The 27,836-nt window shown below is 38.6% G+C and overlaps 3 protein-coding genes across 3 annotated transcripts; 1 reads left to right on the top strand and 2 right to left on the bottom strand.

Moving 5' to 3' along the window:
- Window positions 1–5: 5 nt before the first annotated feature.
- Window positions 6–3,470, bottom strand: LOC129722267 (polycomb group protein Pc). The gene is made up of 2 exons (XM_055675589.1): window positions 2,903–3,470; window positions 6–2,393 (listed from the first exon to the last, which is right to left on the bottom strand). Exons 1-2 carry the CDS (start codon window positions 2,963–2,965, stop codon window positions 1,341–1,343), a joined length of 1,116 nt encoding a protein of 371 aa, XP_055531564.1. The 5' UTR covers window positions 2,966–3,470; the 3' UTR covers window positions 6–1,340.
- Window positions 3,471–9,285: 5,815 nt separating this feature from the next.
- On the top strand, window positions 9,286–11,341 carry LOC129724559 (zinc finger protein 891-like). Its single transcript, XM_055679547.1, has 2 exons — window positions 9,286–9,801; window positions 9,865–11,341. Exons 1-2 carry the CDS (start codon window positions 9,664–9,666, stop codon window positions 10,747–10,749), a joined length of 1,023 nt encoding a protein of 340 aa, XP_055535522.1. The 5' UTR covers window positions 9,286–9,663; the 3' UTR covers window positions 10,750–11,341.
- LOC129724558 (probable tRNA (uracil-O(2)-)-methyltransferase) lies at window positions 11,308–13,494 on the bottom strand. Its single transcript, XM_055679546.1, has 2 exons — window positions 13,008–13,494; window positions 11,308–12,949 (listed from the first exon to the last, which is right to left on the bottom strand). The coding sequence occupies exons 1-2, from the start codon at window positions 13,426–13,428 to the stop codon at window positions 11,499–11,501; spliced, it is 1,872 nt and encodes a 623-aa protein (XP_055535521.1). The 5' UTR covers window positions 13,429–13,494; the 3' UTR covers window positions 11,308–11,498.
- Window positions 13,495–27,836: the final 14,342 nt, after the last annotated feature.

Below are 27,836 nucleotides of genomic sequence, written 5' to 3'. Positions count from 1 at the left end.
GATACTGAAATTTTTTGCATTGGGTACTTGCTTGCTTTATTGTTTGTTTCATACTGCAACAATGTCTATGATCTAGAAGAATAATACATACATAATGTAAGATTTAATCGGTACTGTTATATGTGCATGCTAATGCATAATCTGGTTTGTGTACGTTTGCTTTCTCTGTATATTTTGTAAACCGGTTAGAGTGGTGCCTGTAATTATTGTAAATTTGTTTTGTAATTTGTTTGAACTGCTAGTTATATTGTGTTTTCCACGGTTGACAAACATAAGACCACAATTTAGGCTTTCTAATTCTAAAACTTCACTCATTCAATAATTGTTATGAAGCATAAATATAGATATATCTAAACAAATTTTTGGTCGAATAATTTAGTTAAATAATTAACGAGAATTTCTGGTTTCGAAACATTTGATTCTCTGCTTGTGTTGTAAGCGTCTGTAACACAATTTTTACCGTGAATAGAAAAGTGCTCGCGTTTCGCGATACACTAGAGTACACAAAATGTGAAAGCCAAAATAATTCTCTTAAATGGCTAACGTATGGGTTTCATACAGACAATCATGACCCATATCTGGGTTATCTTAGAATACAGTGAAATAAATAGAATTTTTCTTATGATGTTACAACTAACAACTAACGCCTGCTAAAATAATCCAGTTTTAAAAGCTCGTAAAAATATCGATGCTTGTTTATAGAATACACAAGCATGCAAGTAATTAACAGTTCTGCTTCTGCTTTGAATCTATTTTTCTGCGTAATGTATACTGGAGGAAATGAACTATAAACTAAACATGTATCGTAAGGTTTGATTCCGATACTTACTTAATTCCAATTGATTTTTTTTTTTCGCTACGTGACGTTACGTGACAGACATAATACGATTTATTGCATCACCTTTTTCAGGTGATAATCATACAAATCATTAAGGTTAGTTGGATGATAATCACTGTCACGTCATTGAGTACTGATAAATCGCCACAATCAATATCAATATGAATATGCCTGTTATTCCTCAAATGTCATCAGATGTCTTCCATTTCACTACCATTAGACTGTATGATTCATGTCAAAGCGCTTTGATTCACTACATATCGGTACTAAAAATATTCACTGTTAAAATCAATCATCCATACTAGAGCCTATGTGTGGTTTTGAACAAAACTGGAATGAGTGGGTCTTGAACCAAGACAGCGATTGATTATTAGCTTGACCCAAAATAAAACATGAATTAAATGTTTCCAGTCCACAACTGGTTCAGCAAATGCAAAGGCTATTTACAATTTAACGTTAGGCTCACAATGTATCGAACATGCGAATTAAGGCTCCTCTCATCCTAGTTGAAAATATCGGTCTTCAGGTCCCTGGCTTTAAAAAAACCTCGTTCGGTTTTACATTCCCGAATTGTGACCGTTTCCAAGTTTACCGTAACATCGGTAATTACTACTTGATCAGTGGCTTGTGCACGGGGTAACCAGAGCTGTGGAGGAGCTGCACGGGGCGATAGAGTAAGTTGATGCTTGTTGATTGTGTTGTTATTGCTAACCAGGGGGAAATCATTCGTTGCGGGTTTTTTGGGAGCTTTTTCCTCCGGTGCAGCATTATTTGGAGCCACAGCAGGTTTTTCTTCCAGGGGAATGTTGGATTCAGGACGTGACGCAGGTGTATCGGGAGAAAGAGGTGCCGCAGGTTTGATGTCAGATTTTGCGCCGGATGTTACTGGAGTAACAGTTGACGGAGCTTCTAACCTTTGATTTTTTGCTGCACTTCCTTCATCTGGAGATGTTTTGATTGTAACTCCAACTTTGCCCTCCTTCGACAATACTTCAGCCTTTCGCTTGGTTCCAGCCAAGTCCTTGTGGCTAAGCGGTTGATCGTCACTACTATTTGAAGCAGTGTCGTTGTCATTGTTTTCACAAGATATCGATATCTTAAGACTGGGTACTTGTGAGGAAGACTTTCCTGTTGACGATGAAGCAGCTATCTCCGTGTTAATAGTTTTTTCTTTCAAAACACCAGTGCTAGGACTTGTTTTTGAAGATGTTGTGCTTTGCTTTGCACTGTCTGCCGTTTCGTTATCTTTGTCTTTTTTACTGTGCCTTTCTTCCTTCTCTTTTTTGATGAAGTCTTTGATAGGTTTTTCTATTTCTGGTTCAGGTTCTGAAATTACCACAGGTGGCAAAACAGGTTGCTTCGAAGTAGGAACCGGAACATCATCGTCATCTGAATCTTCGATAATTGGTTTCTTCTTACGTTTAGGTGTTGAATTTCCTCTCAACGAACGCTCGAACATATCAATCAAACGTATATCAAGTATATTTTCTTCCGGCTCCCATGTGTTATGCCTTGTGCTCCATCCTTTCCATTTTACTAAATATTCAACTTTTCCCTGTAATACGAAAATTAAACTTTAGCTTAGACTTTTTTTGGGTTCATCAGACTTTGGGGAGATTATCAAACTCTAATAAGGATGTTCGCATTCATGCTCGCATGAAAACAAAGCTGTCAAGGTCAACTGCATTTCGGAACCTAGGACGGCTCAATATATAAAATATATACATATTATAAAAAAAGTACAATTGGGATATACTTCAAAGTATAACTAGTTGCAATTTGTATATTCTAAATGAAGATACAATTTTTTTGAGTAGGTAAATGAATTTACCATTTTCATTGCTATTGCGTTCCGAGTTAATAGTTTAGAATAACCCACACGGCAAGTAGAGAGAGCATGAGCATGACGTAATAGGGAAACACAACCCACACCACGATACCTTCAATGCGTTTCAAATATTGAAATTACAACTCGCGGAGGGTGGCAAATATATGAAAGATGCAAGTAAGTTTACTGGAAAACTACCAGTACAAAACCAAATATACAAGCTCATCAACACTTACCGCTCGCACACGTTTTTTCATAATCCTCTCAGCAGCATAAACTCGATCATCAGTTATCTCCATTTTGAATTGTTTTGGTTTCACTTTGATCCTTTCGTGTTTTGCTCGCTGTCACGTACCGTTTTACAGAAACGTGCGGGATGAAATGGCACTGCCGTTTCGTACCTCTGCAGATGTGTTTATGCGGTTTATGTTAAGGAAATGATCAAAAATACACACCCAGTTGCTTTATGCGTCTTCCTCTTGTCCGTAATTTCCTTACTGTTTCTACAGGTTTTCCTTTTTTTGCGGGTACGTGTACACACACAAACACAACTACTAAACAACGCAACTTTTGTCCGCTCCTCAATCTTGCCTTCTCCAAACGGAGGATTCAAGCAATTTCTAATTTATTTGTCTATCCCAGTTCACCAAACTAATATAATTAGTAGATGACGGAAAACTTTTCTCGCACTACGGTTACAAAAGTCGGGAATAGTTGATATTTCTACAGTTTTTGGGCAATTTTTAAAACACAACCAAAACACCACTTTTGCTAGACATTTCTTTAACATTGCTCTGGGTTTCACATAAAATTTCACAGTTCACACCAGTGATGCCAACTATTTTGAAAGCTTCACACACAAGTCTGTGTTCTCATGCACAGGGAATATTCGTATATTACGTAACGCGGAATTGGCCAATTCGCGTTGACGGTGTTGCTGATATTTGTTTGGTTTTTGCATGCGAAAAAGAAGGAAGGAAATATTTTTGCTTTTGTCATCACGCACATTTTGACAATTGCATATGAGAGTTCACGTAGGTGCGAACAGCCTTCGAAATCTCTTTCAACGCGAATAACCCGAATTGGCCCTGACACAAGTAAAAGAGATTTCTCGCCAAACATGTGAAAAGGGCCTACACGCTCACTCTGGATAACCCAAAACTGAGTCAAAATCTAATCAGTTTCGCTTAAACCGTATGTATTCAAAATTGAGTAGAAGTTGTTTTACTCATTTTTGAGTACCACCGAATGTTATAGAAATTGAGTAAATATTACCCATATTATACCTGATGCGCGATGCGTAAAAGTTACTCATTTTCGACTTAAAAATGAATACTTTAAGCTTCAATGAGGGAATTTCGGAAAAATTATCATTATTGACTCGATATTATTACACTTTGCATTTTGAATTAATTTCATTTTAAAAAAGGCTTATCTCAAGAAATTTACCTTTGTTCGTCGGGACACGGGAGATCTTTGAATTTATTCGCCGTATATCCAACCAACGAGTCCTGGTGAAAAAGAAAAATTGGCATTAGTTGCAGTCAATTATTTCAAATTATGAATTACCTGCCGATAACAACTAATTTCAAACATTTCTATTTCCTCCGTTTTTCAGACGGTTTGCTTGGTTTGCTGTTTGCTTTTAATTGCAAAAAAAAGTTATTAAGAACACGCAAGCACCAGTTACCCAATTTTGAGTAAATTTGCCGCCATGATCAACTTAATTTTACTCATTTTTTGACGTCTTCGAACAACTGAAAAAAATGATTAAAATTCAACTCAGCCGCTGAGTAGCCCAGAGTGAGCGTGTATGTGCCATAGGTAAACAAGCCAAAATTTCACGTTTTCAATGAATACAAGCCAAAACTCACAGAAGGCAAACAAAGTTTTCAATCACTAATTCAAATCCTAAATAACTATTGAACAATATGTTTGTCATCCAAATATTCTAATAAAAGCAAAATTGCTCTAGCTTTGTACATGGTAAACCTAAAACTTGAATTTCAGTCCCTTTATATGGTATATTCAAGAATTGATTGTTTCGCCCTTTACTATGCGCCTTTTCCGATCTGCTCGACAGTATCGCCCTATACTTTGCGCCCTATTTTGATCTGCTCTACAGTATCGCCTTTTACTATGTGCCTTATTTTGATTTGCTCGACAGTATCGCCCTTTACCTGGGAGGAAGAAAAGGATACGAAGCTGTGTAAGTGTCAAAATGAACCAGAATGAGCTGTCATCGACTGTCAATTTGAACCAAGGAAAAGAAAGCATTTTTTGCGAGGAGTATTGTTATAACTGATACCTTTCAGTTAATCGAAAATAGTAGGAGGGTGGTAGCTGGGATACGACCGCATAGTTGACGTAGGACTGCAATAGTTTTAAATTTCCCTTTGAGGCTCTGTTTGATTTGAGCTCGTTTTACTTTTGGCACGGTTCGATTTTGGCACAGATGTGCCAAAACGAGCGATTATGTCTAAACACATTTCTTAGTCTTCTTGTTTATTTCAACCAATTTAAGCTCAACATCCTCCAGAAGAAATGTATTTTGGTTCTTTATGTTGCCGAAGCGAATGCCGAAGCGAATGTAAAACTGTTCCTGGAACATGACCGGAACTTGTGCCTGTGATATGTAGAATGATCATGATCTAAGCTGTACTAAGCCTCTAATTACTCGGGTAGTAATATCAAGTATCTAGGTCATCAGCCTCAATTCATCAAGCGACACCTCAAACGACTTGGAACTAAAACTAGTTCATTGGTGAAAATATCTATGAAAAAACGTCATGAAAACCGTTCATTTTTGGCAAATTCTGCCATGTCGTGTTTGGCAAAATCGAACGGGGTCTGTATTTTGATTATTTATTTGCAGCACTCTATTCTAGAAGAAAATATATTCTCTTCAACATTGATGAATACCTTTCATTCTAATACAGTCAATTTTGTTCAATACGCGAAAGGGCAAGCTTGTATACAGACCTAAATTGAGTACGATTTAGTGGAAATTAAACAATATTTATTTGTCTTGTGAAAGATGGCTTTCTCTCCGATCACCAAGCGGCAAAGATGTTATAAAATTTTCCTGCAGTTACAAGTTCGTGGAAAAAATAACGATAAAAAATTACAGTTTTTGAAGAAAAATGTATATTCACAGAAAATTCAAAATGGACATGAGAAAAACAGAGTGTAGAGTTCAAAAATAAACAACACGTTTTATCTGTTATTTATATAATAGAGGCAGATAGCAGGGTATATAATTTATAAATCCTGCTATCTGCCTCTACCGACACGTACAGAATTTTGTTGTCCCCGGTAGCGCAGTGTATTTTGCGGCACCCGAATAATCATATTGAATTCTGATATTTGCTACTACATATACGAAACAAGAAGAAGAAGAAGACAATTCAAACGGCAATTCGATTGTGTTCCAGATCGCAAAACGATACCTACGCGTTAACCCAACACGCCCCACTATGCGTCGACAACGGCAATGTAGTCTTCACTTGGCTTGGTAGCACCCAAATGAATATCGAGTTCTACTGCACTGATAGACGACGAGTGACCAGTATTCATACATTGCTCGGTGCAGTACTGTTGCTTGTGCCAGCATGTTTTCCATCAAGATATCAGTTTTAATAACATTCTAAGAGCAGAACGTAAAACTGTCTGATAGTGGAGGTGGTCACGAACTTTCCGAAAAAGCTTCACCTTCAAGACATCAATATAGTCTAGGCTCATAGAAGCAAACGTTAGTTGACCTATTGGGACGGGGAGATTCTGTCAATTTTTTTTTGCCACTGCTATACAGGATATCACAGCAGACAATTGGTGTCTATTCATGAAGTCCGTGCCAGGGGTGCTCGCATGTGATTGGTACATTGTTCTTGAAAATTCGACCTTGAAACTTTTATTCAATTTTCACTGTTAAACAATGAAATGATGATGATAACTGAGGAATCACAAAATTGTCCATCATTTTATCAATCCATCGACATATTGATTATTGTAATCCATCATGTGGTTACATCAGCATTACCGTTTGAAATCTTTCATTCCAACGTTACACCTTGGTTTTAGTTTCCGCAGAATGTATCTCGATATAGTGCGGTTAGACGTAATCCTACGTCAAAATATTCATCGCAAACAGGTTTTGCATTCATTGTCATTTCACAGAATATTTTGGTTTGTTTTTACGTAAAATAATAAATTTCATAAGCTTTAAATAATAATCATGCTAGCGTACTTCGATTATTAAACTTGTGCTTCTCTGGATTTAAGGCTTTGGTTACAATTTCGAACATACTTCACTACGGTCGAACACAAAACTCTGAAAAAACTTTTATACAACGGCAAATTGAAAAAAAAAACACACATCATTCGCGTTGAAAAAGATTTTGAAGGCTGTTCGCACTTATGTGAGCTCTCATATGTAATTGTCAAAGTGTGTGTGATGACAAAAGCAAAAATATTTCCTTTCTTCTTTTTCGCACGCAAAAACCAAACAAATATCAGCAACACCGTCAACGCGATTTCCTGATGTTACTAAAAACTTTGTTTGAGTCATGCATGTGTGTGTTCTCTGTTTTGAGTGTAGTATTCGTTTCTCCCTCCCAGCCCTTTACTATGCGCCTTATTTTCATCTGCTCGACAGTATCGCCCTTTACTTTACGCCGTGTTTACGTTATTGTATCGGAGTACGCCCTTTGCTTTTGATGTTTATTTTGTTGACAACTTTGATTTCGCCCATTCATCAAGATGAAGTCAAGTTTTGCCTTTCACTGACGTAAACAGCAAAAAGGGCTTATTCTTCATTCCATTTCATTTTGATATAAAGTAGTTTTCGCCCTTAACAAACATCGAACTTTTTGATAGTTATAAAAGAGATACATTATTTTCTTGAAGTTTGAAGGTAGATAGTAGTTCACTTCATACGTTTCCAGTAAAATCTCATTTTGATTCGCCCTTAACACGAGGTATTCCGGACTTCTTTTATTAACAAATCTTATTGGTTAGGGCAGATTTCGCTGGTATTAATCAAAAAACGAGAAAATATGGCTTGTTTCCATATGGCACATGGGTCCTTTTCACATGTTTGGCGAGATTTTTAAGGCTGTTCGCACCTACGCGAATTCTCATATGCAATTGTCCATTTATGTGTGAAAACAAAAGCAAAAATATTTCCCTCCTTCACTTTCGTAAGTAAAAACCAAACCAATATCAACAGAGTCGTCAGAACAGACAAACAGACGTACCAAGAGATTAGTTTTCGTGGATCAAAATAACTGTCAATTCAAATAAGCAGTGGTGGGCACCGCTAACCGAAAATTTAGCGACGCTAATCGCTAAGTCGCTAACCGGAAAATTTAGCTCGATAATCGCTAAACGCTAAACGCTAAACCCACATTAGCGGAACTTTCGCTAATCGCTAACTTTTTAATATGTAAATAGTCATATCGGTATATTTATTGCCCGTGTTTTGTAAGATTTGGACCCCTTTGATCTGTTTTGGTTAAACAAACGAAAACAATTACTTTTTAAAGCTATTTACAGTAAGAGGTTCACGAAACGGTATTCATATTTGATTTTGTAAAAACAAGAATAACAAAAGTTATTTAGCTTGCATTGAAAATAGATACTCTTAGGAATGTTCTCATGAAAATTCAATTATTATCTGAATCGAAAAAGTAGAACCAAAGTTGTCATAATTTCAAGCGCATTGCTATTTACCAAAGTTCTTGGTGTGCCAAAAATTCAATCTAGACCTTGTGCTTGTTCTTCAAAATGCTTCTGTGGCATGTACGATAGCTGGAACTCCATTCTAGGGTAAAAAAACTGACAAAAGTAACTTTCGCAGTAAAGTATGTTCATCTTTCGAAGCAATTTACGTACGCCATCAGCAGTTCACAGTTTTTCTAAATATTTCTATTGTCGCTTCTCCACAAAATTTAGAGAATTGGCGATTAGCGTTTCGAAGGCCAAAATTTTAGCGACGCTAACAGTTTCGCTAACCAGCTCAAAAATTAGCGAAATCGCTAAATCGCTAACTGATTTTTAGCGTCGCTAATTAGCGAATTAGCGAATTAGCGGAATGGTGCCTACCACTGCAAATAAGTTTCAGTTATGCGGAATATTCCCGACGCAGCGGTGGTGGCTCTGATGTGCCTTTTCCTCTGAACTTAGTTGACAGTATTCGAGCACCGTGCTGCCAAAAACAGCAGAAAAACTAAAAGTGTATCTTTTGCGGAATGTGTCCAGTAGGTGTCGCACAGGTTAGTCGGAACCACAATTTTTTAGACTATTGTATGCAGTGGTACGTCTGTTTGTCTGTGATTGTAGCTCAATAGTTTAAGTCATTCAATTTAGTACAGTAATAACTGATAAAATATATTATCACGAACAGGTACCATACTTAATTAAGTACAGTTAAAATCCATACCGCTTCAGCAATGGTTTTTGATTATGCGGGATAAACTAAATGATGTGAATGAGATTTTTACATCGCTTGAATTCTGAATAGAGCTTAACTTACGAATTATTTTCAGTGTTTCCATACCGGTGACGAAATCAGGGATACCAGATTGTCAGATTTATCAACAAAATGCAGATTTTAGAGTCCGTGTAAAGATTTTTATTGATTCGCAGAAATTTGCAGTTTCTTTATAGTTTCTGCCGATTTTTACCAGAGAATTCTTATAATTGCGTAGACTTTCCCAAAATGTGTGCAGATTTTTACAGACTTTTGCCTGCGCAAGCGATTTTTTTTTCGAAACATGGATAGGTCTTTTTTGGATTTCAAGCTGATTTTTCGGCTTTTAAGCAGTTTCAGACATTTTTCGAAAAGATCTGGCATCTTTGCATTTGGACGAAATATAAACAGAAAGCGCTTTAGAGAGGCGATACAATATTTTGCTAAAAAATCTATTTCAACAGATTATTCTTCATACAATTGAATAGCTGTTACATAATTAACAATTAAATCTGAATTGCTAGAATCATGTCTTCATCTAGTTTAATGCCTATATGTTGTCGATGTTGTCTCATAGAAGAAAGCAATATGCAATCTGTGCTCGAGGATCTGGAAGAATTCGGCAGCAAGATCTACGATCTAATTTCCGGTTGTTCTGGTGTTGCGGTAAGTATAATTTTGCCGCAATAATATACGATACATATTAACTTATTGATTAACATTTGGTAGATTACTGAAGATGATTCCTACCCTAAAGCTATTTGTACCAACTGTTTGAGCGAACTGTGTATTGCTGTACGTTTTCAAAAACGCTGCCTAGAAACTGAAAATATTTTGCAAAATATAACAGTTGTCGTGAATAAGCCGCATGGAACAACCATTTCTGATCTGGACACAAATGACTATAACGACACTGGACTCAATAGCGTGCATGAGGCAGATTACTCCGAAACTGATAAAAATAGCAGACCATCATGTTCTGAAAATGTGACAGATACTTATATCAGGAAACTACCCCAAGAAACGATAGGAAAAACTAATGAAGGCGTCATGCCCATGCGTGGAGATAGAATTATTAAAAAAATTTCACAATTCCGTCGGATTGCTAAAACTAACAAGAAACATTCGTGCAGTATTTGCGACAAGACGTTCGAAAACAGATTCAATTTGGGTATTCACATGCGCACTCACACAGGTCCTCGTCCGTACAAATGTGAAATTTGTGGGAAAAGATATACCATAGCTAGCAAACTTCAGGGTCACATGCGGTTTCATACTGGAGAACGACCCTTCAAATGCGATGTGTGTGCTAAAGCCTTTGCGCATAAAAGTCACCTTAAAGCACACAAACAACTCCACGCTGACAAACGCACATTCAAGTGCGATATCTGTGAAAAAGATTTTCTAACTGCCAATTATTTATCCAAACATAGGCATATTCACGTTAACGATTCGATCTACAAGTGCGATATATGTGACAAGGAATTTCATGTCTTTAGTTATCTTAACGCTCACAAGCGTCGCCATGTCATCTCCGCGAGGCGCAATATGCAACAAATGTCTACAGAAAATACGACGGGAGATTTTGATGATTCTGAAGAATCGGCATCCTAAGAGCGTGACCGAAATTTCTTTGCAGAAATGACTTGAATGGGCATTGCTTTTCCTTGTAAAATGAGGCAAACAAAAGAAACTTGGTTAAATGCTTCGTAAGTATATATTTAGAATACTTTCAAGCATAGTTTGAAATCATTTTTAATCCTAGCTAATCCAATGATTACAATCAATAAAAATTACATTGTGTTTGAAACATAAATAAAAGCCTAAAAACGTCATTTAGGTTTTTGTTCATAACTTAACATAATTTGATTGTTGATGTGTTTCCCGCAGTTATACAACCATTCGTTTTGAATGGTTGCACGATTTCCAAAATAATGTGTCTATAAGATTTTGTTACATGGCGTATTGTGCTACATGTATCGAAGCAGTTAGCTAAGCAGTTAAGCCCCGTTAAGCAAATAAGACAGAAAACATACCTTATTATACAACCAGCACGATCGAATCAAATTCGGTCTTAAGCATGACATCTGCGAAGTTTTCGATAATTGGGAGAATATGATAATTGATTAAAATCATTGAACAATATATTCAGAAATTATCAATGTCTATATTATTCGGATCATAAATAAAAAAGTAAATACATAAACCTTTTATTGCATCAATAAAAAAACAAAAGATATTTTCTTTGCTTTGAATTTGAATTGTCCTCAAAGCATAGAATGAGTACGTTCAGACATAGGTTGGTATGAATTCTGGTTTCCCTCGTACATAAACGTATTTACCATTTACCAGCAAAAATTTTGTCAATGCTTAAATTTGCAATCATGCTCATCGAACGGGCAGCCATCCGGATGGTTAACGTAATGCCAACAAGGCCTCTCTTTCAAGTTGACGATTTTTGTGTTTTTTCGTTTCACCTTTTTCTTCAGTTCCTCAGCGGTTTTACTATTCTGCCCTTGCTTGGTCGGAATCCTCAGCTGAACGCAGCCGTTAGTGACGTGAAATACCTGGTGATTGTTTTTAAGTAAGGTTTGAAGTCCTCCGCATTCTGCTTTCAGATGGTTTAGTTTATCCTGGTCAATCATCTTCACTAATTCACTTATGGTTATGGTTCCACCAGCATTCCACACCTTTCCAGGGAACTCACAAGCAATGCGTTTTTTCGCTATCAGAGCATTAAAAGCAATTCCAACAATTTCATCTACCACGTTTCGGTTAACTTTGGTGCAATTTCTAACCTTCTCTGTATATTCTCGTGGTCGAAAACCAAGAAGGCAGTTTCCTTCATTCGAGTTTGAATTGCTTCTACTTTTGATAAAAGCTTGAATATTATCGCGATAGACATCGGATTGGCTCTCCGGATACGTACGATTCGAACCTACGAGGCAAATTCGTTTCGTGCTGGGAATTTTTAACCGGTCAACAGCAGTTTGAAAACCGCAAACCTTTGAGATTTGTTCAACGTAATTTATAAAATCGTTATACTGACTAACATGTGAATTTTGTCGCTGAAATTTTTTTCCATTGAATTCGAACGCACAGCATGGTAAGAGGAAAAACTGACATTGGTAGCTACTTTTAGCAGCCAGAACTGGAATCCAAGGCGACAATTCATCCGAATGATTTCCAATAATCCAATCAGTTTGTGGAAAAAGCTCTGTATCTGGTATCAAGGACTTCTCTATCAATTTAATTTTTTCTGGATAAAGATTCCAAATCTTTCGTTTTCTTAAATCAATTCCGAATCCATTGTGTCCTTCGCACACAAGTATATAAACGAGCAAGCCATTGCCGCATCCAACGTCGACGAATGACTGCAATCTATCAGAACCTTTAAATTCCCGTTCTTGCTTCCATAATAGTAACAGATAAGTTGCTATTGCCACGTCTTCATACACGTATTTTTTAGGATCTGTTCCTTCTGGCCATTGGTCAACCATTTTAATACCGTACTTAGCTTTCAATTGTCCATACAATTGGTTATATTCTTCCACACAGTGCACTAATGACAGCGACCTGGTATCTTCTTTTAGGACTGTTTGGTTTTCCTGTTCGGCAAAGGAACCAATCCATTTTAATAATCGTTGAAAGAGAACCTCCGTCAACCAAGTGTTCGATTTAGAATCTGCTGAAGGCTCAACATTTTTGATAGATAACATTGACCCATCCAATTGTATGGAAAATGCAAACTTTGGGGCTAGATAATTTTCACTGTTATTAAGGCAGACGAACGAAGCAGATTGTGAGAAAGAATCTACAAATAAAAGAATTAAAAATATAATAATAAACATGTTTTGACTGTTTGTACGTACCCACAATTGATAACATTTCCAGTGGTTTATAGGTATTCAAGTTTCTAGGCAGCCATCTATTTATGATGAAGTATCCTCGATCTTCATCGGGCGAGGTTTTTAAGTCAATGTCATAAGGTAGCCGCTCAATTTCTATGTTATATTTTTGAGCCAACTCAGTAATAATTACCTCATGGTTTGAATTCTCTTCAAATTTAATCTTGAAGTCGTCAAGCATATTCGCAACGTCTAATGAAGGATCTTGCCGTTCCGTGCGACGGAAAGCATAGTTTAGAATATTACGAACACCAAACAATTTTCGGTTAATAACATGTGGTTTGAATAAATAAATGTTCACAGCACGGTAGAATTGTGACCTCGTAACAGTAGTAATGTTTTGTGTAACTAGTGTATTATTGAACATTTTGTAACAACTTGCCATATCAAGAAGCACGCTGGTACGGAATAAGCAGCGAATTTTTTTTTGACAGATAAAAACAAACAGAAAATATTATGTTTGCTTGTGTTGTCACGTTTAGGAACACTCAGAGGTAGAGATGAGCGGTGAGCCAAATGAATTATCAAAATCTGAGCCAGGGATGTGCACATTTTTAGAGTCCGTGTGGAGATTTTTATTGATTTTCAGGTATTTGCAGATTTTGTATAGTTTCGGCAGGTTTCTCTAAGTCTCTTTATATTTGCGCAGATTTTCTCAAAATGTGTGCAGATTTTTCCGGTTTTTCGAGCAGTTGCAGATATTTTTTAAAAACATTTTTTTTTCAAATATCTGCGAATTAATAAAAATCCGCGTTTTGCAGACAAATCTGCACATTTGGTATCCCTGGCTGCGCTCACATCGATACAAGCTGTAGTTGGAGTTAAAAAGAGAAATGAAGACATACGTTTTTTTCCGCGGATAGTTCGAAAATAAAATTAAAATCTCAAAAATAGGAAGTGGATATATTTCACTGTCTACGGATTGTAGACAGGATCGTGCAAGTGCTTTGAAAAAGGATCGTCGCTAATTGTTGGATTATGAGTGTTAATAACGGCGCTCCTGCGGGAGTGCCGATGGTTACGCATGATGATGAAACACGAAAAAATGGCGCGGACGCCATATCAGAAAAAGTTCAATACTACTACAAATATACAGATCGGGGACCGTTCAAGGTCACTGTAGAGAAAATATATGAAGCCACTACGACTGATACAAGGAAAACAGGCATTAATAAAATTGGTGTTGAAGTAGTTCTGCAACAAAATGGGTTCGATAAATCGATAATAGATATCAAAAAGGCAGCGTTTTCGAAAGTAACTGTATATCTGGATAATTGGAAGGACGCAAACAGACTAGTCAATTGCCAAAACCTTCATCTAAAAAAACTGAAAGCATATATACCTAAGAACTTTATGTCCGTTGAGGGTGTTGTAAATGGAGTACCAGAAGAACTAACAATGGAAGAAATATTACCTAATTTAGACAAGGAAGTGGAAATACTAGAGATTTTTCGAATGACTCGCAAGACTGCAGACGGGAATAGAACACCAACAAGAAAAATCGGTATTGTATTTAGGAATAATATACTGCCTAGTATTTAGAGTAGTGGCAAAAGTCCAACCATTTACCACAAGAATTATACTATGCGAAAAATGCCTCCGATATGGACACATGACAATAAATTGTAAGGCATCAACACCTCGATGCACAAATTGTGCTGGAAGGCATGAAGGAACATGCGAAAATGTAACACGGTGTGCGCACTGCAAAGGAGAACATAAAACAGCAGACCCAAAGTGCCCAGAGCGCAAACACCAATTAAAACACTCATGGCAAAACAGAGTATCACATACCATGAAGCAAGGGAACAATGTAGACTGGAAACGAAAAATGGATACAGTATCTTACAAAACATCGACTTATTCCCAACGATACATGAAAGTTACTTAGAAGCAGTAAAAACCAAACATGACACCCAAGATAGACAAATGAAAGCTACTAAAAGAAATAATAACAACCTCTCTCATGTGAAGAAAATAAATAGAGAAGAACACAAGGAAGACAACACAGGTGAAAATAACAGCTTTTCAGAACGAACCCCACAGAATAAAAAACGTAAACCGTCAGATCACGAAAACATAGAAAACACAGGACGACAAGAAACCATCACTTTACAGAGATACACGGAACTACGTCAAAGATGGGAAGAACAAATTAAAAAAACAGCCAACCAGAGAGAACAAATACTACACGCTGCTACTACAGCTTTCAACAAAATGACAGCCTTGCTCAACGGAAACCATGATAACGGATACGAAATAGTACAAGAAATGCAATATGAATTGTGACAGTCTCTAGGTTCATCTCGATAGATACCAACAAATACCCTACTAATGATGGACAAATTTCGGATACTGCAGAATAATATACAGAGCTTAGGCAGGAACAAAACAGAATTGTCACATGAATTGCATGAAAATAAATACGATGCAGCAATCCTAGCAGAAATATGGCTAAATGACCTTAACATGCACTCTTTAAATATAGCTGGCTACAACAAAATACTAAAACCGAGACAGAACAGAACAGCAGGAGGAGTAGGTATATACCTTCGGGATATATATAATTATTCCTTACTCGATCTTTCAACAAACGACGACTTTGAGGTTATCGGCGTTTACATTCCTTCGAATAAACTGAGTCTTATTATTATTTTTTTTTTTTTTCTTCACATAACATTTATTTGACACGGCACAAATACAATTTAATGTTTAACGGCGCCAATTATATCTGATGACTTAAAAACTAAAGCAATTTTTTTATCCTCGCTGCCGACTACGAGCTGAAATTAAGTCTAACTTAAAACTAGCATGGGATTTCCAATCAGTGTTTTGTTGTTCAATGGTCGTCTGATAATCGTCGAATGGCATGTATGGATTCGTTCTGCTGAGCCACGATGTCGTGAGTTGGGACAGAGGCTCGTAGTCCTTGGGTCCTGGTTCTGTTGTGCGGGGTCTGGTTGCTGGTTTTGTGCTTAAGGTTCAAACGTGTTCTTGTCGTTTTGTTGGGTGTAGACGGAGGGGAACGGGACTAGACTGGGGCGTGGATGGATTTCAGGAAAACGTATATAAGGGACATGTAGGATAGGTCACGGCTCGCCAAGACATCACGAACAGGAACAGCCGGCTGTCTACCCTCGGCCTGCAGGGAAGCTATTAATTTAGACCTGGCGTCACGGTGTACAGGGCATGACCAAACCACATGCTCTATGTCGTGATAACCTTCACCACAGGTACAGATACCACTTTCCCCGAGCCCAACACGACGGAGGAGCGCGTCAAATCTATAGTGATTGGACATAAGCCGGGACATCACGCAAATGAAATCCCGACCTACATCCAACCCCTTGAACCACGGGTTCGTCGATACTTTGGGGATTATGGAATGTAACCACCTTCCCAATTCCCCTCTGGTCCAAGCATTTTGCCAACTGATGATCGTATTCTGACGTACAAGTGCGAAAAATTCATTAAAGGCAATTGGTCTTTCATAAATATCACCGTTTGTTGCGCCCACCTTAGCCAAAGAGTCCGCTTTCTCATTACCCGGTATCGAGCAGTGAGAAGGGACCCACGCTAAGGTAATCTGAGTAGATTTTTCGGATAAAGCACTCAGATGTTCCCGTATTTTCCCCAGGAAATACGGAGAGTGCTTAACATCTTTCATCGATCGGAGAGCCTCAATGGAACTGAGACTGTCCGTAAAGATGAAATAATGGTCCGTGGGCATTTTTTCGATAATCCCTAGGGTGTACTGAATTGCAGCTAATTCTGCGACGTAAACAGAAGCAGGATTATCGAGCTTATGGGAGACGGTTAAATTGTTATTGAAGATACCGAAGCCAGTGGACCCATCAAGAAGTGATCCGTCAGTGTAGTACATATTGTCGCAGTTGATGTTTCGATATTTATTGGAAAAAATTTTAGGGATCTGCTGCACGCGTAAATGATCCGGGATTCCACGAGTTTCTTCTATCATGGATGTATCGAAAAACACAGTAGAATCAGAAGTATTTGATAAGTCGACACGATTTGGAATATTCGAAGAAGGGTTAATATTTTGGGACATGTGATTGAAATACAATGTCATAAAACGGGTTTGAGAATTAAGTTCGATTAACCTTTCAAAATTTTCAATCACGGGACGGTTCAAGACCTCACATTTGATTAGAATACGAGAAGACAGGCTCCAGAAGCGGTTTTTCAATGGTAGTACTCCAGCTAAAACCTCCAAACTCATCGTATGGGTCGACTGCATGCAACCTAAGGCGATACGCAAACAACGATATTGTATTCGCTCCAGTTTGATCAAATGTGTGTTTGCTGCGGAGCGGAAGCAGAAACACCCGTATTCAATAACAGACAATATCGTTGTTTGGTAAAGCCTTATAAGGTCTCCTGGATGGGCTCCCCACCATTGTCCGGTTATTGTACGAAGAAAATTCACTCTTTGTTGACATTTTTTCATCAGATACCTCACGTGACAACCCCAGGTGCCTTTAGAGTCGAACCAGACACCAAGATATTTGTGTACCAAAACCTGAGAAATCGTTTTACCCATTAATTGTGTTTGAAGCTGAGCAGGTTCATGCTTCCTAGAAAAAACTACTATCTCAGTCTTCTCCGGAGAGAATTCGATACCTAGCTGTAAAGCCCAAGCAGACAAATTGTCCAAGGTATCTTGCAATGGTCCTTGCAAATCGGCAGCTTTGGCTCCTGTAACAGAGATTACACTGTCGTCTGCAAGTTGTCTTATCGTGCATGAATTTGCCAGACATTCGTCGATGTCATTTACATAAAAGTTGTAAAGAAGGGGGCTTAAACATGAGCCCTGGGGAAGACCCATGTAGCTAATGCGAAAAGTTGCCAAATCGCCATGCGTAAAATGCATGTGCTTTTCGGACAACAAGTTGTGCAAAAAATTGTTCAAAATTGGAGAAAATCCTTGTCGGTGAAGTTTACCCGAAAGAATGTCAATAGAAACGGAATCAAAAGCCCCCTTAATGTCCAAGAACGCAGACGCCATTTGTTCTTTACGAGCATACGCCAGCTGAATATCTGTTGAAAGCAACGCAAGACAATCATTCGTCCCTTTGGCACGGCGGAAGCCAAATTGAGTTTCTGATAGTAGACCATTTGATTCGACCCAGTGGTCTAAACGACGGAGTATCATTTTTTCCATCAATTTCCGGATACAGGATAGCATTGCAATCGGCCTATAAGAGTTGTGATTAGAAGCTGGTTTCCCTGGTTTTTGGATGGCGATCACCTTCACTTGCCTCCAATCCTGCGGTACAATGTTTTGCTCCAGGAACTTATTGAACAAGTTCAACAAGCGCCTCTTGGCATTGCCGGGTAGATTCTTCAACAAGTTGAATTTGATTCTATCTAATCCAGGCGCGTTATTGTTACAGGACAGGAGGGCAACTGAAAGTTCTGCCATCGTAAAAGGGGATTCTATCGCGTCGTGGCCCGGAGACGCATCGCGAACAATATTTTGCTCAGGAACAGAGTCCGGACATACTTTCCTGGCAAAATCAAATATCCACCTACTTGAAGACTCCTCGCTTTCGTTGACCGTTACGCGATTCCGCATTCTTCGGGCTGTGTTCCAAAGAGTGCTCATCGATGTCTCCCTCGACGTCTCGTTCACGAACCGACGCCAATATCCACGTTTCTTTGCTTTAGCCAAGCTTTTAAGCTTGGTATCAAGCTCCGAATACCGTAAATAGTCGCCAGGTATACCTCCCGTCTGGTAGGCCTTAAACGCGTCGGATCTTTGCGTGTAGACATCGGAGCACTCTTGGTCCCACCACGGAGTGGGAGGCCGTTCTTTGATCGTTACGCCGGGATATTTCTTCGTTTGGGCTTGCAACGCGGCGTCGAGAATCAAGCCCGCGAGGAGGTTGTATTCTTCAAGTGGTGAATGATGTTGAATCGACTCGACCGCTTTTGAAATCATTTCCTCGTATAACTTCCAATCGACATTTCGTGTGAGGTCATACGGAATGTCAATTGGTCGCATGCGAGTTGACCCGTTAGTAATTGAAATAAGAATAGGCAGATGGTCGCTACCGTGAGGATCGAGGATTACCTTCCATGTGCAATCCAACCGTAGCGACGTCGAACATAATGATAGATCCAAAGCGCTTGGGCGCGCTGGAGGTTTCGGGATACGTGTCATTTCACCGTTGTTTAAAATAGTCATGTCGAAGTCATCGCAAAGGTTATAGATTAAAGAGGAGCGGTTATCATTGTATGGGGAACCCCAAGCCACGCCATGAGAGTTGAAGTCTCCCAAAATCAAACGTGGCGAGGGAAGAAGTTCTATTAAATCAAAGAGCAGCCGTTGCCCAACCAGTGCTCTGGGGGGAATATATATTGAGGCAATACAAAGCTCTTTACCTTGTATTGTCATTTGACATGCGACAACTTCGATGCCTGGAATCGAGGGGAGGTTAATACGATAGAAAGAATAGCACTTTTTAATCCCTAAAAGTACTCCTCCATATGGGGTGTCTCGATCAAGGCGAATAATATTAAAATCATGGAAGTTGAGATCAATATTTGAAGTAAGCCAAGTTTCACAAAGGGAAAATGCATCGCATTTGTTTTTATTTATCAAAACTTTAAACGAATCAATTTTTGGTAAAATACTTCTACAATTCCACTGTAAGACAGAGATAGAATCCTTCGTATACGCAGTTGAATTAGGCATCGAAGGATACAATCGCTGCAAGGAGAGGCCATTGGGCAGTCAACTGCTTCAAAAATGATCTAACTGTTGGGAGGAATGCTGTAAGAAAAATTTTAATTGGATCGGGTACATTGAAAGTTTCAAAAATCCAGTCCACAATGTCAGAAAATTTCACTAATCCAGAGTTTGTTTCATCAACTGGGAGTGTAAAAGGAGCAACTGGGGTTTTAGATGTTCCTGGCAGTGCTGGGAACTCCTTCTGGGACTTTAAATTTGCCAGCCCAGGAGGAGTTTGCTTCGGTTTTTCCGCAGCACTGTTTGGTTTGTTTGTAACCTTCATTTCACTTTGAGAAATCTTAGGACCTTTACGGGGAAGTTTAGGAGAGGAAACACTTTTCCTCTTTCTAGACTCCCCAGGATTGGCGTAAGATGCTCCCGCTGGTGAATCGTCAGAATCGGTTTCCTCAGAGGGCAACAGATCGAAGGGGTTCGAAGTAACGGGAGAAGTGGTAACGGTCTTCTTCAGCATGTCAGCGTAGGAACGCTTTGAACGCTCTTTGAGAGACCGTTTTATTTTATCCCTGCGCTGCATGTACACCGCACATGTCGAGAGCTCATGCAGATTTTCTCCGCAGTGAATACACTTTTCAGCGTTAACACTGCAAGAATCTTCCGCATGAGACTCCCCACACTTGCCACAACGTGCCTTATTGCAGCAGTAGGCGGCTGTATGGCCTAACTGCTTGCAATTCAGGCAGTTCATGACGCGGGGCACGTAGAGCCTCACAGAGAGACGAACCCGGTGGATCGAGACGTGGCTTGGTAGTGCAGACCCGGCGAACGTAACTCGAAACGAGTCTGACGGAGTGTATACTGTTTTGCCACCGATGATCGATGCTGACCGCAATTGCTTGCAGTCGAGCACCTTTACTTCGGGACACGTTTTGTTCTTAAAGCACCCTTTGGCACTTTGCAGTATACACTCGACGGACAGACTCGAATCGGTTATGACACCGTCGATCTCCACGTCTCGTGCGGGTATGTAAACGCGATACTCGCGTGTGAAGAGCTCAGAGCAAGCTATATCGTTGGCCTCTTTCAGGTTACCGACCACGACACGGAGCTTGTTAGGCCGGACCTTGGAAATTTCGGTCACGCCCTTGTACTCCTTCGTCAGGTCTTTAGAAATCTGCAAGAGGTTCAACTTTTTCGATTTCGGTCCTGCCTTTGGCCGAAAATAAACAGTATAGCTGCCCTGGGCTCCGTCTGGGTAAAGCCTGGGGCGAGGGGGGACTGAAGAATGAACAGGGGAGGGGGTAACAGAAGGGTCAGGGTCAGAGGGGTTCGGGGATGGTGGCGCGGGAGGCGAGGGATCTACATCCATCTTAAGTCTAGCGCACTAGCGCTGACAAGAACACGTACCTTTTTATTTCTCCCTTCCAGTAAGGTTGGTTGTCCGATCGTTCGAAGTAGCAGCCGTTACAGCCAGCAGCACCAATACAGCAGCACCAAACAGCCACCAGCAGCGAGCCAGGTGTGAGATCACTCCACACAGCGATACGACTCGCTGACACTGATGGCTTCTTCTTTTTCCTCGTTTGTGTCTCGTCCACTGCTGTAGCACAATCCAGCCAGCAGCCAAATCGGCTTACGCACCAGCTGGCAGTCACGATGCGAAACAGTTGCACAAAGGAACGACCTTGAACCCGGATTTATTTCACTCGACCAGGCAAACAATGCCAACACTTGTTCACACGTCTTTTGTTTTATACTCTATCGGACCGATCACCAAACACGTCCAGTACTGATGCGTGTTCGGCACAGAATGAACTGAGTCTTATATCCGTTTATATAAACCCAAGCACATTAGAAGAAGGATTATCCAAGCTACTGAATGAAAAAAAAAAAAAAAACTATTAACACACCTGATAATTGAAGGAGACTTTAACGCACATAATAGAGTATGGGGCTGTACAAGAAGTAACAGTAAAGGAAAAATAATATATGACACAATAAAACAATCCAATCTTCTAATTTTGAATAATGGCAACAAAACTTTTATTCCCACCACACTAAACTGTCAACCAAGCGCAATAGATCTAACGTTCTGCACCATCAACATCTTCAACAATATTTCTTGGAATACTCTAGATTACAGCCTTGGTGGCTCCGGCCATATGATCCTAGAAATAGAGCTAACAAACATTAAGACGAAAAAACAAAAGTTATTATACAACAAGAAAAAAATTCTTCAAGAAATCTCCAACATAAACCATGATGATTTCGACTCGATAGATTCCTTAGAAAAAATAGTAAACCATTCAATTAAAAATAATACCGGCACAAGTACACACGAACCCAAATATTACTGGAGTGAAGAACTCTCACAACTGTATGCGGAAAAAAAGAGTGTAGGAAAAAATTCAACCAGCTTGCGAATACCGTTAACCTGATAAATATGAAAAAGCAGAAGCAAAATTTAGGTGGAAGAAAAAACTTCTTATGAAGGACAAACTGGAAGAAATTACAAAAAATATAGACCCCAAGGATACTAAGATGAACTGGCGATTAGTGAGAAGATTAAGGTATAGCTATGAAGACAAAAACAAAAATAATATTATAATTACTGACGGAAAATTTGCCTCACAATTTATGGAAGAAAATTTTGGAAACTTCGGAAATACACCGACGACAATAAAATATGGAAATAAACAATCAAGCTGGACAACTCCTCACACTAGAAAAATGAAACACTATTGTACACAAGAAAAAAGCAAACTCAGCACCAGGACCAGATAAAATAACCTACGAAATGTTAAGAAGTTTAAAGTTAGCAACTAAAAAAAAAGGTGGAAGAAATAAACAACATATACAGAGAAGGATACCTTCCATTCCATTTAAAAAGAATTAGAGTTGTACCAATACTGAAACCAAACAAGAAACCGAACGAAGTAAAGTCTTATAGACCTATAGCTTGTCTACAAACAATCACGAAAATTATTAATACAGCCGTACTTGAAAAAGTACAACAACATGTGGAAAAACACCAACTCCTACCCAATCTTTCTTTTGGTTTTCGAAAAGGCAAATCCACAGAGGATTGTCTTAGTTACGCGACTAACCATATTATGCAAACTAAGAGAGAAAAACAAGTTTGCATCGGAGTTTTTTTCGATTTTTCAAACGCCTTCAATACGGTGGATACAGCAACACTAATAGCAATTTTACAAGAAATGAATTTTCCAATCGACACAATTCACTGGATACAAAATTTTCTAAACAACCGACAACTGATATTACACACTGAGCAAGGAATAATAGAGAAATCGTCTTCGGCAGGATTACCTCAAAGTGATGTACTATCACCGACATTTTTTCATCTATACACCACCAAACTACATTACACCGACGAAGCAGACCATAGTGGAATAACCCTCCAGTTCGCAGATGATTTCCTTAAAATCATAACAGGTAAAACTTTAGCAGAAGCCAAAAAGAAAGCACAGCAATCCATCAACTCCTTTGTGGAATACAGCAGTAAGCTAGGTTTAATTATAAATTGCAATAAGACTAAGGCAATACGTTTTCATCACTGAGAAACAGACCTCGGATTACACATACAAGGTTCAACAATAGAAACGGTACGATACCACAAATATCTTGGTAAATACATCGATCAAAATCTAAATTTCGGTACCCATGTCAGAGAACTCAAAGGAAAAGCTAAAGATTGCCAAAATATGCTCAAAATAATCAGTAGCATCAAAAAAGGCGCTACACCTAAAGTCATGGTTCTGTTTAACAAAGCTTTATATGGAGACATTTTAGCTTATGCCAGTGCTATATATGGTAGAACTACAAACACATACAAACAAGTGCTCCAAATAACACACAGGCAATGCCAGCGAATAGCAACCGGATGTTCAAAAACGACACCAGTGAACACACTAGCCGCACTTTCTAACGAAGAACCACTAGAAATAAAACGGTACTATTACACGAAAAAGAAAATAGCACTTCACTTTAAGAAAAATGATACAGTTTGCTATCAGCTCCAACAGCTAGACATACAGAATAGAAAAGAAGATAAATTCTACTCTTACATGGAAAAAGTACACATGGAAAATTCCCAAGAGATTAGTAAGGTCTACGAGAACATACATGTAGAAAATTCTAGCAGGATAGAAATAATATCACAAATAGTAAATACTCCAATCAATAAGAACAAAAATGAGTAACACAATCATGAGGAGCATAAGCCAAGACTACATTAATAACAACTTCAAACATTGGAGAAAAGTGTACACAGATGCATCACGGACTGAATCAGGATCTGGTATTGGTATCTATGAAGAAAACAGCAACATAAGAATAAGCATGAAACTGGAGCAAGATTCCTGTATAATGACAGCTGAACTGTTGGCCATTCGAGAAGCACTCAAAGAGATAAATCACATGAACTCAGAAAAAACAGTAGTACTTACAGATTCCCAAGCAGCTTGCAAACTACTTAAAACACAAAACTCAAACCAAACATGGGATAGACTCACTGGTGAAATATGCGAATACCTACAGAAAACAGGAACAGTACTCCAATGGATCCCGGGGCATGTAGGACTGAACGGAAACGAACAAGCAGATACTTTAGCAAAACAAGGGATAAACAGTACAACGGTTATTACAAACAAAATACACTTTAAGAGCCGAAAACCCATTAATGGGTATTGTTTTACCCATTTTTTTTCTGTCATATGCGGCTGTCAAAAAAATGGGTAAATTTAAAAATGTGAAATGGCTAAAATTGTACGCATTAGAAAGTCACGTTCTTAAAATAAAAATTGGTCATTTGTTTACCCATTAATGGGTGAAAAAATACTTCAAGCATCGTTTTAGTTTGCTCTGTCGATTTGTTCGCACGCGTTACTTCTACGATCTGTTTTATTTATTATTTGTCAACAATTGCCATGGAAGGACTTTAAAAGAGATTCGATACTGCGTCGTTTAAGAAATTGCAAGGTAAACAGTATGTTATATCAAGTATTGAATATTACAATGTGAGATTTTTTTATATTAGGTCTAGAATGTTCACTATCTGTTTGGTATTGGCTTTGTTGCAGAGAATAGCGATTCTGACAATTGATGATAGCAGATAAAATACTGCTGTTTTCGTAAATAAGATTCATTTCTGCAAATAATTGAAAATAATTCATTTCACTTCCACTTCTTTTAATTTTTTTGAGTAATAATCACAAAGTTTCCGTTTATTTAATAATGGGTAAAATTTCACCCATTTCCTTGAGAAAATTCATTTCTCAAAATGAGTGATTTTGTACCCAGTTTTTGACGTTTAATCGGTTTACCCGTTAATGGGTAAATCGAGTTTACCCACTAAATGGGTTGGCTCACTTTTTGGTGAAATGGTTGAAAAAGTACCCATTAATGGGTTTTCGACTCTTACCGTGTACTATGGCAAGATATGATACGAAAGTTAAAACAACAACTCTATGAAGCTACAGATGTGTGGTACAGAAAACTAACACTGGAAAAAAACAAAGGACAAAAGTTTTTCAAATTATTTGACCACTTTCACCGAAAACCTTGGTTTTGGCACACGAATTTTAACGCAATAGAAACTAGATTGTTAAACAGAGTTATAGCAGGGCATGACTACTCTCACTATTGGTGAATGTGAAAAAGAATGCGAATTGTGCAACGAAAATAATACTACAGAACACGCACTACTCCGATGCATCAAATACACACATATAAGGAATCATTTTGATTGGGACAGCTACGAAAATATACAAAACCTACTAAACAACAATACAAACGAACTTCACACTGGTAAATTGAAAGAAATTTTACAATTTCCTAACATGGCTCGAATCACACTATAACGACAAGGCGTCACAAAGACATGAAAAACACAAAGGTTATTGGCGGATATGAGACATAGTTTCTCAACCATTCATCAAACTAGAAAAAAAAGCTGTAGTTGGATGATAATTTCAAACCACTGGTCAGACTGCAGCCAAGTTTCAGTGAACTCTGTAGTCACAGCTAGAAAGATTTAGCTCGTTTGTTTTTGTACGGAAGCCTAATTCTGGCAGTATATAATACATAATAGTCAGAGGATTATTTTCAGCAGGGATACCAGATGTGCAGATTTGTCTGCAAAACGCAGATTTTTAGAGTCCTTGTGCAGATTTTTATTAATTTGCAGATATTTGCAGATTTTCCATAGTTTCTGCAGATTTTTGCCAGAGTCTCCTTATATTGACGCAGATTTTCTCAGAACGTGTGCTTTTTTTGCAGTCTTTTGCCAGCGCGAGCGAATTTTTTTTCGATTCACGGATAATTTTTTGCAGACATTTTTCAAAAACATCTGGCATCTCTGATATCCAGTGGTATCGCGTAACCTGGGAGCGTGGTGCGGATTAATTGTGCATACGGAGGAAACGGATGTGCGCTTGCTGAGTAAAATTTTTGAAGCCCCCCCGCATAATCAATAACCATAAAACGTGCCTACCAAATAACTAGTTTGGGATATAGTCTCGACTGTATGTGGTATTGTTAAACTATATGGATTATCATCCGCTTATTGTTATTGATTTTGTGGACCGATAAAGAGGCGACAAAGCGCTGACCATTATGGTAAATGTCACATAAAACGGTAAGTGCCGAATGATTTTTCATGACCGTTTCCCATTTTGATTCGAGAAGAAAAGTAAAAAGAAAAACACCGGAAAATGCAAGGTTATTTTTGTTTGCGACTCAACACCGAAGGGCTTACCCACACACTTAGATTTTATTGCCGAGAGCTCAATAATTGATAATTCAGCGAAATGTTCTACAAGATTTCGGCAGGATTTTCAAAAACTTCGGCGAACAGAATGTCTATACATGCTGGTTTACGGTAGATCGATATATTGGCTGAATGTTCGTCGAAATATATTGCTGATATTTGTTAAAAACTTCGCCGAGCTTGATCAGCTGTTGGAAAGTTTACCGAGATAAATTAAGTGTGCAGGCCTTTGATGCGCCTATGCTATTGCAATGGGCGTGAATGTGGCATATTTCGGTCCCGCTTTCTTTCCAAATCAGTGCCGTAGCGTGACCGGGTGGGGAAAATTTGGTCGCCCCTTTGGGATCATTCAAATAATACATAACGCGCTCAGGGGTGGGGGGGTATTCAGCGAAGCGTTATATTGCATGTGGCAAACATGTAAAGTTGCGTTACATGGGGGTGGGTGGGTATTTAAAATTACCAAATTCCGCGTTATGTAATATTTGAATGGTTCCTTTCCCCCTGGGTGTCACCCCCACCAGGCAGCGTTGCCAGGTATCCAGATTTAGCTGGATTATCCAGATTTTTGAACATGTATCCAGGTAGACAGCTTTGATGTCCAATTATCCAGATTTTTCATGGATGATCCAGATTTTATCCAGATTTTATTTTCTCTGTTCCGCAACTTCAATTTTGGCGCGAAATTTTGCAATTTGTCACCTCAAATTTTGCGTACCCCAAGACTTTTATTCGAAAAATTTACCTTTCACCCCACGAAATGACTGCCAGATTTTTTCCAGATTTTTATTTTGCCTTTTCCAGATTTTTGCAAAAATGACCTGGCAACGCTGCCACCAGGTTGCAGTGGAATCATCTTGTTATCAAAATTGTGAGAGCTGGCACGTTTGTTTTCAATTGCACTAATTCTACCCATTTTAAAAAATTGGTTGAGATTATACTCTTAGAAGCTACGCCAGTGTTTCGAACCCACCGTGGTCCCATCATATCAACGACATATTTTCGGTAGACAAAAAATGGCGGAAGGCATTTCTAGCCAAAAATGGTCAAAACTTGTAAAAAATGTGTAGAAAATCTGCCGAACAAAATTTTTGCATTATTTTAAAAATCCATGTCAACAAGCAGAGGCCCTGTAAGCCATTGTCCGTACCTGTTCAGATTCCGTTGGTAGCAGAGGGGTATTCTCATCGCACATCTCTCCCTTTGAGTATTGTCTTTCAACACAAAAAAACAGAATGCAGGGTATTTTTAAGAAAAAGAAGAAGCAACACCCGCAGCTGACAGTCATCTC

Source organism: Wyeomyia smithii, chromosome 2, assembly GCF_029784165.1.
Source record: "Wyeomyia smithii strain HCP4-BCI-WySm-NY-G18 chromosome 2, ASM2978416v1, whole genome shotgun sequence".
NCBI classification, from domain to species: Eukaryota; Metazoa; Arthropoda; class Insecta; order Diptera; family Culicidae; genus Wyeomyia; species Wyeomyia smithii.
The sequence above is the reverse complement of the archived record's forward strand: the minus strand, read 5'-3'. Positions and strand labels throughout refer to the sequence as shown.

What these genes read in the sequence shown, in the direction of transcription:
- LOC129724559 (XM_055679547.1), top strand. Translation starts at nt 9,664, where the DNA reads ATGTCTTCATCTAGTTTAATGCCTATATGTTGTCGATGTTGTCTCATA. An exon ending in CCGGTTGTTCTGGTGTTGCG is followed by an intron (nt 9,802 to 9,864) that starts GTAAGTATAATT and finishes AACATTTGGTAG; the next exon opens with ATTACTGAAGATGATTCCTA.
- LOC129724558 (XM_055679546.1), bottom strand. Translation starts at nt 13,428, where the DNA reads ATGGCAAGTTGTTACAAAATGTTCAATAATACACTAGTTACACAAAAC. An exon ending in GGAAATGTTATCAATTGTGG is followed by an intron (nt 12,950 to 13,007) that starts GTACGTACAAAC and finishes TTTTATTTGTAG; the next exon opens with ATTCTTTCTCACAATCTGCT.
- LOC129722267 (XM_055675589.1), bottom strand. Translation starts at nt 2,965, where the DNA reads ATGGAGATAACTGATGATCGAGTTTATGCTGCTGAGAGGATTATGAAA. An exon ending in TGAAAAAACGTGTGCGAGCG is followed by an intron (nt 2,394 to 2,902) that starts GTAAGTGTTGAT and finishes TTCGTATTACAG; the next exon opens with GGAAAAGTTGAATATTTAGT.